We start from the raw sequence: 14835 nt of genomic DNA, 5'->3' as shown, positions 1-14835 counted from the left end.
GAGAGAGAGAGAGAGAGAGAGAGAGAGAGAGAGAGAGAGAGAGACTGCTAGAGGAAAAGAACAAAACAAAATTCCATAAATGCCATAATATTGCCCAATTCCAGCTCTATCCAAATCTTTTAGGCATTAACCCACTTATCTCTAATTTTCCTACTGCCAACTGCATTTTCTCACTGCATTTCCTGAATATACTTTGGCATTAACCTACAGGACACAACTGGATATTTTAAATATTCACCTTAGCTTATTAATAATAATACAATATTTCTTTGGCATTAGAGCTGTAGGAAAAAAATACTGAGATACTAAGGATGCCATGAGGGGAGAGGCTTTAGGAAACTCTGCCTTAGGTTAACTGAACACAAATAATCAATATTCTGATAAATCTAGTACAAATGTAAATGTTACGAATAGGGATGGCAGAATCAACTAGATTTCTTTGGGGACTATTCTTGGTTTCATCTTCATGCTAGTTCTTTGTCTGATCTTTTTATTCTTTCTTCTAGGTGCTGAGAAGTGCTCCTGATTGCCTCTAACTTAATACCAGAAATGATTTTCATGTAACATTCAGATGTTTCAAATGCTACTTTGCAAACTGAATAAATATTTTTTTAGATACAAGCAATTTTCAAAAATAAATGCACCAATGTTTTTTAAATCTGGCATTTGCTTATTTAAAAGCTTTCAACTAGAAATATTAAGGTATTTGGTTTGTTAATAGATAGAAATTCAAAGTCCTGGGTTAAAGCTTCAGTCTGTGTTAAGAGTTTAAGAGTTGAGGGACCAGGAGCTCAGTGATTAGAGATAATCTCTACAGACAGATCTGGGTCCCAGTTACCTGCTGAATAACTTCAAGTCCACTCTTTTCATTTTGCCACTGTTTGAATTTCTTCAGGGCTTCATCCACAGAAATTTCTCCAGTTTTTACTTTTTCTTGCAAAAGGATGAGTTCTTCTTGGCCAGAAGGTATACAGCATTTCAGGGCAGAGCAGGGTTGGTTGTCCACTCGGATTCTATCTAGATTTGTACAAGGGAAAGGATTTTGAAACATCTGTCAACATATGGACATTTTTGGATTCCTTCATTCCCTTAAATATTCCTTAACAGTTGCAAAAATAGATCATTGCAGGCATTTTATGACAACTGAGACCTTGAAAGATAAATGAGACATTAAAAATATGGAATTCACACTATGGGGACTAATCTCCTCCCCATAGTGTGAATTCCTTCTTCCTTTTTCCTTTTTCCTCATGGCTTTTTGTTGTTGCCTCATGGCTAAACTGTCTCACCAGCCTCTGACCAACCATCTATTTTACTCCAACATCATGATGTCATCAGTCCTCTTCAAAAATGAAGGATGAACAACAATCATATCAGGAAGGCAGTGACAGAAAATGCAGGACTATTTGAGGATGCTGAATTTGCTTCACTATTTCACTTCCTTCTGTTGATTCAGCCCAAGAGAAAAAAGAATTCTTTGAGAATGTAAAAGTAAAGGCAGTTGGCTGGTGCTAGGGATAGAGTATTGGACCTAAAGTCAGGAAGACCTGAATTCAAATTTGACCACAGACAGTGTGACTTTGAGCATCGCTTTATAGTTGTCAGTCTCAATTTCAGTTTCCTCAACTGTAAAATAGAGTTAATAAAGAGTATCTATCTTATAGGAATTGTTGTGATGGTCAAATGAGATTATATCTATAATGCACTTAGCATGATGTCTGGCACATAGGGCTCCTAATCAAAACAAACCAACAAAGAAAAAAAACCCAATCCCCAATCCCTTAGGTCCTTAGAATTGATACTAAGTATTGGTTCCTAGACAGAAGGATGGTAAAGGCAAGGCAATTGTAGTTAAGTGAATTGCCCAGGGTCACACAGCTAGAAAGTGTTGAAGGCCAAATTTTAACCCAAGTCTTCCTGACTCCTGCCCTGGTGCTCTATCAACTGTGCTACCCAGCTGTGCTGAGGTTGATGCTTTTCAGTATAACGGTAATATTTTACATCTATCCCTGTTTCATTTTGTCATAATAAAGTTGGCTAAAATTATACTCTGTCAATGTTTTTGGGGATTGGATTGTGATCTGCTGTATTAGTTATTCCTCCCAGCTACATACAAATTTGGTAAGCATGCCAACTATGCTTTTATCAGAGTCACAGATAAAAATATTAAGAGCCATAGGGTTGACCTTTCAAGTTGACATTAAAACTTTGATGTCTTTGGTTATAATGATGCAATCATTTTCAAACCTGCCTAACACCTAATAATCTGGCTAATATATCTCTACTTTTTCCACAACACTAGTATGGGGAAAGCGAGGTGGCACAATGGAGAGGGCAACAGGCAAATCAGAAAGACTCATGTTTATGAGTTCAAATTCAACCTCAGATACTTACTAGCTGTGAGACTCTGGGCAAGTCACTTAACCTTGCTTGCCTCAGTTTCTTCATCTATAAAATGAGCTGGAAAGGGAAATGACAAATCACTCTAGTATTTTTGCAGTGAAAATCCCAAATAGAGTCATGAAGAACCAGACATGACTGAAAAACAACAAAAGAATAAGAGACAATTATTGAGATAGCGGGGACCCTGAAGTTTATAGTTTCAGAGTTGGGAGATACTCTGAGCACATGCATTTTCTTCAATCATATGCCTCTCTGTCAGGCTCTCTCCTCAACAAAGTGTGACAAGTTTATGTGTGAATTAAGATGTATTTATAATTTGAGCATTTACTTTGATACATGTGATGTTATAATTTCTTTTGCTTTGGACTTGGGTAAATGGTTATGTTTAAGGTCTAACTGTGTTATTATTGTGAGTGGCTGGTTGTATAAATAGAACATACTGGTATTTAGCTCAGAAGTGAAGGCCAAAAATGGGCCCAGGGTTGAAATTTGGCATAACTAGAAGGATGATGCTGTTGTCAACAGAGAAGATTCTCCAGGATAAATATCCACATGGTGAAGTAATGAGTCAGAAGGTCCACATCTGAATCTTGGTTCTGCCAGGGACAACCTGGAGAACTCTAGGTAAGCTACTTAGACTAAGAGAGCCTTTCAAACCTAAAGAGAGGGTTGTATATCTAATCCTCAAGGGAGTAGAAAAGAACCACTGGAGTTTCCTGAGTGCATGTGTATGTGTCTGGTGGGGTAGGGGTGAGACTTTTTACTTAGGAGAATGGCTTTGGCAGCTCTGCAAAGGATGTACTGGATAGTTTTTTTTTGCTGCCTAAAAATATACCCATGCCTCCTCCATGTTTAAAAACTTTCACTTGAGTTTGCTTGAGTTCTTGCTATCATATCATGTCTCTTCTTTTTCCAGCAAGAAGAGGGATGAGATAGAAAGAGAAAATTAGTGTTTGTTAATTGAGAAAAATTTAAATAAAAAATTTTAAATCTTTAATCACTCTATTGCCTTTAGCATAAAATACCAACTCCTCAAAATGGCATTTAATAATAATAGCTAGCATTTATATAGTGCTTTAAGATTTGAGAAGTGCTTTATAAACATTATCACATTTTCTCTTCACAACAGCTCTGGGAGGTAGGTGCCATTATCCCCTACAGCTATGGAAAAACTGAGGCAGACAGTAATTGTCCATGGTTACATAGCTAGCAAGTATCTGAGACTGTATATGAATCACTCCGGATCCAAAGCTTTAACCATTGAGTCACTTTGAGGTTGTTATTAGTCATTTATGTTCCTGTTCAAGGTTTTCTTTTTCTCTTTTTAATTTTTTCATTTTATTAAAAAAATTTCTCCCATGGTTACATGATTCTTGTTGTCTCCCTCCCCTCTTCCCTCCCCCCCTGGAGTTGAAAAGCAATTCCACTGAGTTATACTTGTATTATCACTCAAAAACCTATTTCTATATTATTCATTTTTGTAATAGAGTAATCTTTTAAAACCAAAATGCCAAATCATATATCCATATAAGCAAGTGATCAATCATACACCAAGGTTTTCTTGACAAAGATATTAGAGTGTTTTGCCATGTTCTTCTCCAGATGAGGAAACTGAGACAAACAGGGCTAAATGACTTACCCAGGGTCTCATAGCTACTAAGTTTCTGTGGCCAGATTTGAACTCTACAAGATGAATCTTCCCGACTTCAGACTTACTACTCTAGCCACTCTGCTACCTACCTGCCTTGCTGAGTCACAATTTCCCCTATAATATATTTAACATCTTTCATAATCTGGCATTGAGTACCTTCCCTATTTTATTTTATATTATAACTTTTCCCATATTCATTCCAGAATTAATAAATTGAGAACTGGTGATAAAAATGCCTTTCCATCCTCTCAGTCCTTCCCCATTATCTTATATTTATTTCATGCATATTCTACACATACTTAAATATTTACATGCTATTTCCCTCTTAGAATGTAAGGAAACCAAAATGAGCTCCTTTTCCCACCTTGTCTTCATTTTTCTATCACTTGACATATAGGAGAGGTTTAATAAATATTTATTGCTCGATGGTTGATTTATGTCCTATTAGACATGATTACTCTCTGAACTGTTTTTCTATGTTATAAGAAAGGGTTCTATGGGGAAAATGTGAGTGCACATTGGGAGTGACATTAGTGGAGCAACAAAAAAAGGTTAATAAACATTTTTTTTTAAAAAAGAAGCAAATTTCCCATCACTGGAGGACTTTTTGTAATAATGATGATGATAATAATAATAGCAGGTCACATTTATATGCTATGCTAGCTATGTGGTACAGTGGATAGAATCCTGGTTCTGGAGTCAGGAAGACTCTTCTTTCCGAGTTCAAATCTAGTCACAGATACTTTACTAGCTGTTGATCACAGGTAAGTCACTTAATCCTGTTTGTCTCAGTTTCTTCATCTGTCAAATGAGCTGGAGAAGGAAATGCACACCACTCAAATATCTTTACCAAGAAAACTCCAAATGGGGTCATGAGAGTTGGCCATGAGTGAAAATGACTGAACAATGACAAGAAGCATTTATATAACCCATTTAAGTTTGCAAAGCACCTTACAAACGTTATCTCATTAGATTCTCGCAACCCTGAGATGGTAGGTGCTGTTACTATCTTCTTTTTATACATGAGGAAATTGAGAGTCTAAGCCACTTTCCCAGGATCCAGTAATAATCTGAGGTTAGATTTGAACTTGCATCTTCCTGACTCTAAACCCTGTGCAGCCATCTCTAAATTCTGTGTCTCTAAGAGCTAGATGACCACTTCTCAAGTGTCCAAGCAGGAGTAAATTTAAGGACCCTAATGTCCCTTTCAATTCCAAGATAATATGATTCTTTAAAATTATTACTCATTTTGAAAGGTAGTGATTCTAATGTTTGGGAGATGGGAGACCTTAATAAGTATTTTAACATCAGTCTTTCATCTTGCAAGATTCTCTATTCATAAATGAGGGGATGCCCTTCATTTGGGGAATGGCTGAACAAATTGTGGTAATCTGCTGGTGAAGGAATACTATTGTGCTAAAAGGAATAATGAACTGGAGGAATTTCATGTGAACTGGAAGGACCTCCAGGAATTGATGCAGAGTTAAAGGAGCAGAACCAGGAGAACATTGTATACAGACACTGATACACTGTGGTAAAATCAAATGTAATGGACTTCTCTACTAGCAGCAATGAAATGATTCAAAACCTTTCTAAGGGACCTATGAGAAAGAATGCTATCCACATCCAAAGAAAGAACTGTAGGAGCAGAAACACAGAAGAAAAACAATGTTGATCACATGGGTCGATGGGGATACGATTGGGGATGTAGACCCTAAATGATCACCCTAATGCAAATATTAATAATATGGAAATAGTTCTTTTTGATCATTGACACATGTAAAACCCAGTGGAATTGTGTGTTGGCTATGGGAGGGGGGTGGGAGGAGGGGAGGGAAAGAACATGAATCATATAACCATGGAAAATTTTTCTTAATTAATCAATAAAAAAATAAATTTGAAAACAGTTAAAAAGAAAAGATTCTCTATCCACGACACATTTCACAGTGAAATTCTCCCTCACCAGAATTATTTTCTCTTTCAGTATACAGGAAACCATGTTTATCACCATTACTAGGGCTGGAGAATGCTTGAATTGGCCAGAGTATGTGAGGGCATCTCTCTGTAGTAGAATGAGACTGATAGGATTAGGCATGAGGCTAAAGGAATGACTGGTACAGCCACTGGGGATAAGATAGATATCTATTTGATTCCCCAAGCTGTTCAATCATTTCATTCCAAACTAGATACCTAGAAAAGAAATGGGTACCATTTTAGAGAAACCAGCACTACTGGGATTTACTTTCTGAAGCTACACATTGCTTCACATGAATACACAAGACTCCAATCATCAATTATCTTTTGGGAACTTTCTTGTCTTTTCTTTTTGGAAGTTCTGTGATTCATGAACTAACAAGATGTCAACATATTCTATATTCTAAATCTTTTTCTTCAGGGATGATGGAGCATGCATTCCCCAGGGAACTGGAGGAACACAGGTAAGCCGTAGGGCTTACTAGATCAGCAGCAAAAGATGTAGTTAGCAATCAAGAATCTGCTCCATATAGCACTTACTCTCAACAAAGTTGCAAGCTCAAATTCAAAGAAAAAATCATGAGCTGAAATGCACTAAATTTCTAGGTAGTATCCCTGCCAGGGCAAACAGGGGTTCATGTATAAGGGTCCATCTTTCCTAGGCTATATATGTTACCCTGATGCTTGGTGACTTTCTGGCTGACTGTGAGATCCATTCTACTCTGTCATTCATGAAGCTGAAATCTTCTTTCCTTATGAAGATGTCATAAAATAAGCCCCCACTGGCAAACCCCTGAGGTAATCAGGCAAAGCATTAACAAGCCACACATGACACCCAATCCTCAGGTTTGTACTTCATTTCAGTTATGTCCTCTATCAAACTTCCTGATTCCAGTTACTAAAATGTATGTTTGTTTTTTCCAACTAGGTCCTGGTGGTGATTCTACCGGATAAGTTATTGCTGTTTAGTGGTTTTGGTTGTATCTGATTCTTCATGACCTCATTTGGAGTTTTCTTGGCAGAGATACTGGAGTGATTTATCATTTCCCTTTCCAGCTCAGTTTATAGATGAGGAAACTGAGGCAAAATTAAGTGACTTGTCCAGGATCCAGCCACTAGGTGGCTTGAATTTTCAGTATTCTTGTCTTCACTCTATCCACTGAGAGAATATACTCATGTGGAGAAATATAACACCAGAAAGACAGTGTGGTTTAGTGCTATAGAGCTGCCCTCAAAAATCAGGAAAACATTGGTTCAAATCTCCCCTCTGACACATGACTATTTGACCCTGGGCAAGATAATTAATCTCTATTTGGCTCAGTTTCCTCATCCCTAAATTGGGGTTTATACTAGCATCTATCTTCCAGGGATGTTGAGTTTCAAAAGTGTTAATAATTGTAAAGTTTAGTGCTTGGCACAAAGCAAGTGCTTTATAAAATTAGTTGATATTATTATTATTATTTCTTAGTGCCCCTAACAAGTCTTTAAGCCTAGAAGTTGAAGAGAAGTATTGGTAGAGAGTGTTTTGCCACTAGAAGTTTCTTACTTTGACGAAACATCAGGTCTCAACCAAAATAAATAAACAGCATTTTTGGTGGGGGGGGACACTAGCAACTGAAGGACTCAGCAAAGGTCCAGATGTTGGAGGCAGGCAGCACTCGAGCTGCTTTTTGAAGGAAGAAAGAAATTCTAAGATATAGGGATGCATTTCAGGCATGGGGAACAGTAAAAGTGTGGTGCTGTCACTTTTAAGAAGGATGACAAATGGACTTGTATAATAAGCCTTAAAAGGTCTTTCTGTATATAAAGAACTTTAGGAGTTTATATTTGATTCTTTAGGTTATCAGGAGATACTGGAACTTTTTGAGGAAGGTATTGATGTGGTCTAGGTTTGTATTTTTCAGTTAGAAAGCTCCAAATTTTGATAAATTGCCAGTTTGGCATACTAACATCAAAATGAAAATTTGAATTCATTACCTCTTTTCTACCTTAAGAAAGAAAAGGAAAACAGAAAGCAACACACAGAAAAAAAACCCCCAACAATAACTTGTGACCCATTAATTACTTGACAAAATCCTTAGGTTAATGTTGTACATTCAGAATATTATTCTGAGGTAATATTTATCTTTCATAAGTTCAGGTCCCACCTTTGATAGTTATGTAACCATGGGCAATCTATTTAGACTCTTTGAGCCTCTGGTTTCTGACTTATAAAATAATACCTTCTATATCTACTTCAGAATGTGGGAAGCCAATAAGAGAAAAGATAAAAATCTGAGACTCCCCTTTTGACCCCTTTTGTGATCCTCGTGATTTCTTGTTGAAAAATATTGTGGCCTTATTGAAAAACTTTAAGTCCCTAGCAAAACTGAATTTAAAGGGTTAACACTGTTCCCCTTTGACCAGGATTGCTGCTGCCTGGCATAGCCAAGGCCAAAAGCTTAGCAAGGGCAATTTAACCCTGAAAAAAATACTCCCCAACTTGGCTTTCTTATAAGAACCTAGTCAAAATTCAGCCTTGGCCTGGGTCTATTCTGAAGCCAGAGTTTTGTGTTTTCTTTTTAATTTTTTAAACATTTATTAATATTCATTTTTTAACATGGTTACATGATTCATGCTCCTACTTTCCTCTTCACCCCCGCTCTCCCCCCACCCATGGCCAATGTGCATTTCCACTGGTTTTAACATGTGTCAATGATCAAGACCTATTTCCAAATTGTTGATACTTGCATTGGTGTGGTAGCTTCGAGTCCACATCCCCAATCATGTCCTCCTCAACCCATGTGTTCAAACAGTTGTTTTTCTTATATGTTTCCTCTCCTGCAGTCCTTCCTCTGAATGTGGGTAGCTTTCTTTAACAGAAATCTCTCAGAACAGTCCTTTGTCATTGCATTACTGCTAGTACAGAAGCCCATTACATTCGATTTTACCACAGTGTAACAGTCTCTGTGTACAGTGTTCTTCTGGCTCTGCTTCTTTCACTCTGCATCAGTTCCTGGAGGTCTTTCCAGTTCACATGGAATTGCTCCAGTTTATTATTCCTTTGAGCGCAATAGTATTCCATCACCAGCCTCACCAGCCTATACCGCAGTTTGTTGAGCAATTCCCTAATTGAAGGACATCCCCTCATTTTCCAGTTTTTTGCCACCACAAAAAGCTCAGCTATAAATATTTTCGTACAAGTCTGTTTATCTATGATCTCTTTGGGGTACAATCCCAACAATGGTATGGCTGGATCAAAGGGCAGGCATTCTTTTATAGCCCTTTGAGCATAGTTCCAAATTGCCAGCCAGAATGGCTGGATCAGTTCACAACTCCACCAGCAATGCATCAATGTCCCAATTTTGCCACATCCCCTCCAGCATTCATTACTCTCCCCTTCTTTCATTTTAGCCAATCTGCTAGGTGTGCGGTGATACCTGAGAGTTGTTTTGATTTGCATTTCTCTACTTATTAGAGATTTAGAGCACTTTCTCATGTGCTTATTGATACTTTTGATTTCTTTACCTGAAAATTGCCTATTCATGTCTCTTGCCCATTTATCAATTGGGGAATGGCTTGATTTTTTATACACTTGATTTAACTCCTTGTATATTTGAGTAATTAGACCCTTGTCAGAGTTTTTTGTTATAAAGATTTTTTCCCTATTTGTTCTTTCCCTTCTGATTTTGACTACATTGTTTTTGTTTGTACAAAAGCTTTTTAACTTAATATAATCAAAACCATTAAATTTAAATTTTGTAATTTTCTGTAACTCTTGCTTGGTTTTAAAATCTTTCCTTTCCCAGAGATCTGACAAGTATACTATTCTGTGTTCACTTAACTTATTTATAGTTTCCCTCTTTATATTCAAGTCATTCACCCATTCTGAATTTATCTTGGTGTAGGGTGTTAGATGTTGATCTAAACCTAATCTCTCCCATATTATTTTCCAAATTTCCCAGCAGTTTTTGTCAAATAGTGGATTCATGTCCCAAAAGTTGGGCTCTTTGGGTTTATCATACACTTTCTTGTTGATGTCACTTACCCCAAGTCTATTTTGATCCTCCCTTCTGTCTCTTAGCCAGTACCATACCGTTTTTTTTTAAACCCTTGTACTTCGGTATATTGTCTCATAGGTGGAAGATTGGTAAGGGTGGGCAATGGGGGTCAAGTGACTTGCCCAGGGTCACACAGCTGGGAAGTGTCTGAGGCCAGGTTTGAACCTAGGACCTCCTGTCTCTAGGCCTGACTCTCACTCCACTGAGCTACCCAGCTGCCCCTACCAAACCGTTTTGATGACTGCTGCTTTATAGTATAGTTTAATATCTGATACTGCTAAGGCCCCTTCCTTCACATTTTTTTTTCATTATTTCCCTTGATATTCTTGATCTTTTGTTATTCCAAATGAAATTTGTTATAGTTTTTCCTAATTCAGTAAAGAAGTTTTTTGGCAATTTGATAGGTATGGTGCTAAATAGGTAAATTAATTTGGGTAGAAAGTTCATTTTTATTATGTTAGCTCATCCTACCCATGAGCAATTAATGGCTTTCCAATTGTTGAGATCCAGTTTTATTTGTTTGGAAAGTGTTTTGTAGTTGTTTTCATATAATTGCTGTGTTTGTTTTGGTAGATAGATTCCCAAGTATTTTATATTGTCCAGGGTGATTTTAAATGGTGTTTCTCTTTCTACCTCTTGCTGCTCTAATGTCTTGGAAATATATAGAAATGCTGATGATTTATGTGCATTTATTTTGTATCCTGAAACTTTGCTAAAGTTGTTGATTATTTCTACAAGCTTCTTAGTTGATTCTCTAGGGTTTTTTAAGTATACCATCATATCATCTGCAAAGAGTGATAGCTTAGTCTCCTCATTGCCCATTTTGATACCTTCAATTTCTTTTTCTTCTCTTAATTGCTACTGCTAGCGTTTCTAGTACTATGTTGAATAGTAGAGGTGATAATGGGTATCCTTGTTTCACTCCTGATCTTATTGGGAAGGCTTCTAATTTATCCCCATTGCATATGATGTTTGTTGATGGTTTTAGGTATATACAGTTTATTGTTTTTAGGAAAGGTCTTCTATTCCTATACTTTTCAGTGTTTTCAATAGGAATGGATGCTGTATTTTGTCAAAGGCTTTTTCAGCATCTATTGAGATAATCATGTGATTTTTGTTTGTTAGACTGTTGATATGGTCAATTACGTGGATGGTTTTCCTAATGTTGAACCATCCTTGCATTCCTGGTATAAATCCTACCTGATCATGGTGGATGATCTTCTTAATTATTTGCTGGAGTCTCTGCAAGTATTCTATTTAAGATTTTTGCATCTATGTTCATTAAGGAGATTGGTCTATAGTTTTCTTTCTCTGTTTTTGATCTCCATGGCTTTGGAATCAGTACCATATTTGTGTCATAAAAGGAATTTGGTAGTACTCCTTTTTTGCTTATCATATCAAATAATTTGTATAGTATTGGTATTAGTTGCTGTTTGAATGTCTCATAGAATTCACTTGTGAATCCATCAGGTCCTGGTGATTTTTTCTTAGGGAATTCTTTGATGGCTTGTTCAATTTCTGTTTCTGATATGGGATTATTAAGTATTCTATTTCTTCTGCTGTTACTATAGGCAATTTATATTTTTGTAAATATTCATCCATATATCCTAAATTGTTATATTTTTTGCCATATAATTGGGCGAAATAGTTTTTAATGATTGCTTTAATTTCCCCTTCATTAGAGGTGAGGTCTCCCTTTTCATCTTTGATACTGTCAATTTGGTTGTCTTTTTTCCTTTTTTTTTTAATTTGATTGACCAGTACTTTGTCTATTTCATCTGTTTTTTCAAAATACCAGCTTCTAGTCTTATTGATTAATTCAATAGTTCTTTTACTTTCGATTTTATTAATTTCTCCCTTAAATTTTAGTATTTCTAATTTAGTTTTCATCTGGGGATTTTTAATTTGCTCACTTTCTAGTTTTTTGAGTTGCATGCCCAATTCATTAATCTCTGCCCTCCTTAATTTGTTAATATATGCACTCAAGGATATAAATTTCCCCCTGAGTACTGCCTTGGCTGCATCCCACAGAGTTTGGTAGGATGCCTCCTCATTGTCATTCTCTTCAATGAAATTGTTGATTGTTTCTATGATTTCTTCTTTGACAAATTGGTTTTGGAGAATCATATTGTTTAATTTCCAATTGGTTTTTGATTTTCCTGTCCAGGTGCCCTTACTAATTATTATTTTTATTGCATTATGATCTGAGAAAGTTACATTTATTATTTCTGCTCTTTTGCATTTGTTTGCAATGTTTCTGTGCCCTATAACATGGTCAATCTTTGTGAATGTACCATGTGCAGTTGAAAAGAAGGTGTATTCCTTTTTGTCCCTATTTATTTTTCTCCACATATCTATTAAATTTAATTTTTCTAGGACTTCATTCACCTCTCTTACCTCTTTCTTATTTATTTTTTGGTTTGATTTATCTAGATTTGAAAGAGGATTATTTAGATCTCCCACTATTATGGTTTTACTATCTATTTCCTTCTTGAGCTCTGCCAGTTTCTCCTTTATGAATTTGGATGCTATGCCACTTGGTGCATACATATTGAGCAGTGTTATTTCCTCATTGTTTATACTGCCTTTAATCAGGATGTAATGACCTTCCATGTCTTTTTTAATCATATCTATTTTTACTTTGGCTTTGTCAGAGATCATAATAGCCACTCCTGCCTTCTTTTTCTCATTTGACGCCCAAAAGATTTTGCTCAAGCCCTTAACCTTAAACTTGTTTATGTCCACCGGCCTCATATGTGTTTCTTGTAGACAATATATGGTAGGATTTTGGTTTCTAATCCACTCTGCTATTTGCTTCTGTATTATGAGAGAGTTCATCCCATTCACATTCAGAGTTATAATTATCAGTTGTGCATTCACTGACATTTTTGTATCCTCCCCTAGTCCCACCCCTTCTTACACTATTTCGTTTTAAGCCAGTGGTTTGGTTTGAGCCTGTATCCCTTATCCCCTCCCTTGAGTGATTTCCCTTTCTTCCCCCTCCCTTGTTATTCCCCTCTTTTTTGTTTTTTAAAGGCCTAATGAATTCCCTTCCCCTTCTTCTCCCCTCCCTTTTTGGACCTCCCCACTCCCCTGCTCCCCTTGGTTTATCCCTTCTGACTTTCTCAGTATGGTTAGACAGAGTTTTTTATCCCAATGGATAATATAGCTACTCTTCCCTCTCCGGGTTGATTACACTGAGAGTAAGGTTTGATTATTACCTCTTAATGCTCTCTTCCTCTCCTTCTTATAATAGTATTTGTCCCCTCACCTTTCCATGTCCTCTTTGTGTGTAATAGAATATCCTATTTTTCTTATTTACTCAGATTTTTCTTGGTGTCCCCTACTATTCCCCCCTCTTTCCCACCCCCCCCATGTCATCTTAGACCATTTAGTATCCTGTCCTCTCCCTATGAATTATTCTTCTAATTGCTATAATAGTGAATACTATAATAGTGAATAGAGTTCACTACAGAGAATTATACATAGCATTTCTCCACATAGGAATACAGATAATTAGATCTTATCGAAGGCCTTAGAGAGTCAAATTTAAAAATTTATGAGTTTTCTTTCTTTCCCCTCTGTTTCTTATTTACCTTTTCATGTTTCTCTTGATTTTTGTAGTTGGATATCAATCTTTCCATTTAGTCCTGGTCTTTTCTGTGCAAATATTTGGAAATCTTCAATTTTGTTGAATGCCCATACTTTCCCCTGGAAGTATATAATCAGTTTTGATGGGTAGTTGATCCGTGGTTGAAGGCCTAGCTCTCTTGCCTTTCTGAATATCATATTCCACGCCTTGCGGTCTTTTAGTGTGGAGGCTGCCAGATCCTGTGTGATACTGATTGGTGCTCCTTGATATTTGAATTGTCTCTTTCTGGCTTCTTGTAAGATTTTTTTCTTTTACTTGGAAGCTCTTGAATTTGGCTATTATATTCCTGGGTGTTGTCCTTTCTGGGTCTAGTGTAGAAGGTGATCTATGGATCCTTTCAATGTCTATATTGCCCTCTTTTAGAACTTCAAGGTAATTTTGCTGAATAGTTTCTTTTAGTATGGAGTCCAAATTTCTATTAATTTCTGTTTTTTCTTGAAGACCAATGATTCTAAAATTGTCTCTTCTAGACTGTTTTTCTTGGTCTGTCACTTTCTTATTGATATAGTTCATGTTTCCTTCTATTTTATCAGTCTTTTGACTTTGTTTTATTTGTTCTTGCTGTCTTGAGAGATCATTGGCTTCTAATTGCTCAATTTTAGCCTTCAGGGACTGGTTTTCCTTTTCAATCTGGTCATTTCTGGTCTTCAGTTGACTTGTGTCACTTTCTAATTGTGAAATTCTGCCTTTTAAACTGTTATTTTCTTGCCAGATCTCTTCCATCTTTCTCATCATCTCAGATTTGAACTCTTCAGTATCTTGTGACCAGTTTTTATTATTTTGGGAAGTTTTGGATATGATTTCTTGTTTGTTCTCCTCTGTTGTCTGGATTTTCTCTGTGTAAAATTGTCAAGTGTTACAGAGTTCTTCTTGATAATCTTTCTCTTCTGGGGTTCCCAATTTTGGCTTGCCATTGTTAGCCCTGCCCCTTCTCAGCTTTATCTTCACAGTCAGGGTCTGTCTGAGCTCTCTAGGCTCCCGTGGTCTCAGGTCTTGTTGTTCTCAGGGTCGAGCCTCCTGGTCGTTCCTGGTCTGCCCCTCTGTCTGAGGCTCCTTCAACAGTCTCAGCGTGCTGCTTCCATAGCTGTGCTCCCATCTGCACAGGGTCCCCACTC

The 14835-nt window shown here is 36.8% G+C and overlaps 1 protein-coding gene across 1 annotated transcript in view; it reads right to left on the bottom strand.

The window, feature by feature from the left end:
* The window catches only part of BANK1 (B cell scaffold protein with ankyrin repeats 1), a 485106-nt gene that overhangs the window by 16449 nt on the left and 453822 nt on the right, over window positions 1-14835 (bottom strand). Inside the window, exon 11 of the mRNA XM_044681628.1 lies at window positions 839-1017. Coding sequence (XP_044537563.1) covers window positions 839-1017 — 179 coding nt within the window. The remainder of the gene's footprint in view (window positions 1-838; window positions 1018-14835) is intronic.

The sequence above is a fragment of the Gracilinanus agilis genome, chromosome 6 (assembly GCF_016433145.1).
Source record: "Gracilinanus agilis isolate LMUSP501 chromosome 6, AgileGrace, whole genome shotgun sequence".
Taxonomy (NCBI): domain Eukaryota; kingdom Metazoa; phylum Chordata; class Mammalia; order Didelphimorphia; family Didelphidae; genus Gracilinanus; species Gracilinanus agilis.
Note: the sequence above shows the minus strand (reverse complement) of the source record. Positions and strands in the feature narration are given on the sequence as shown.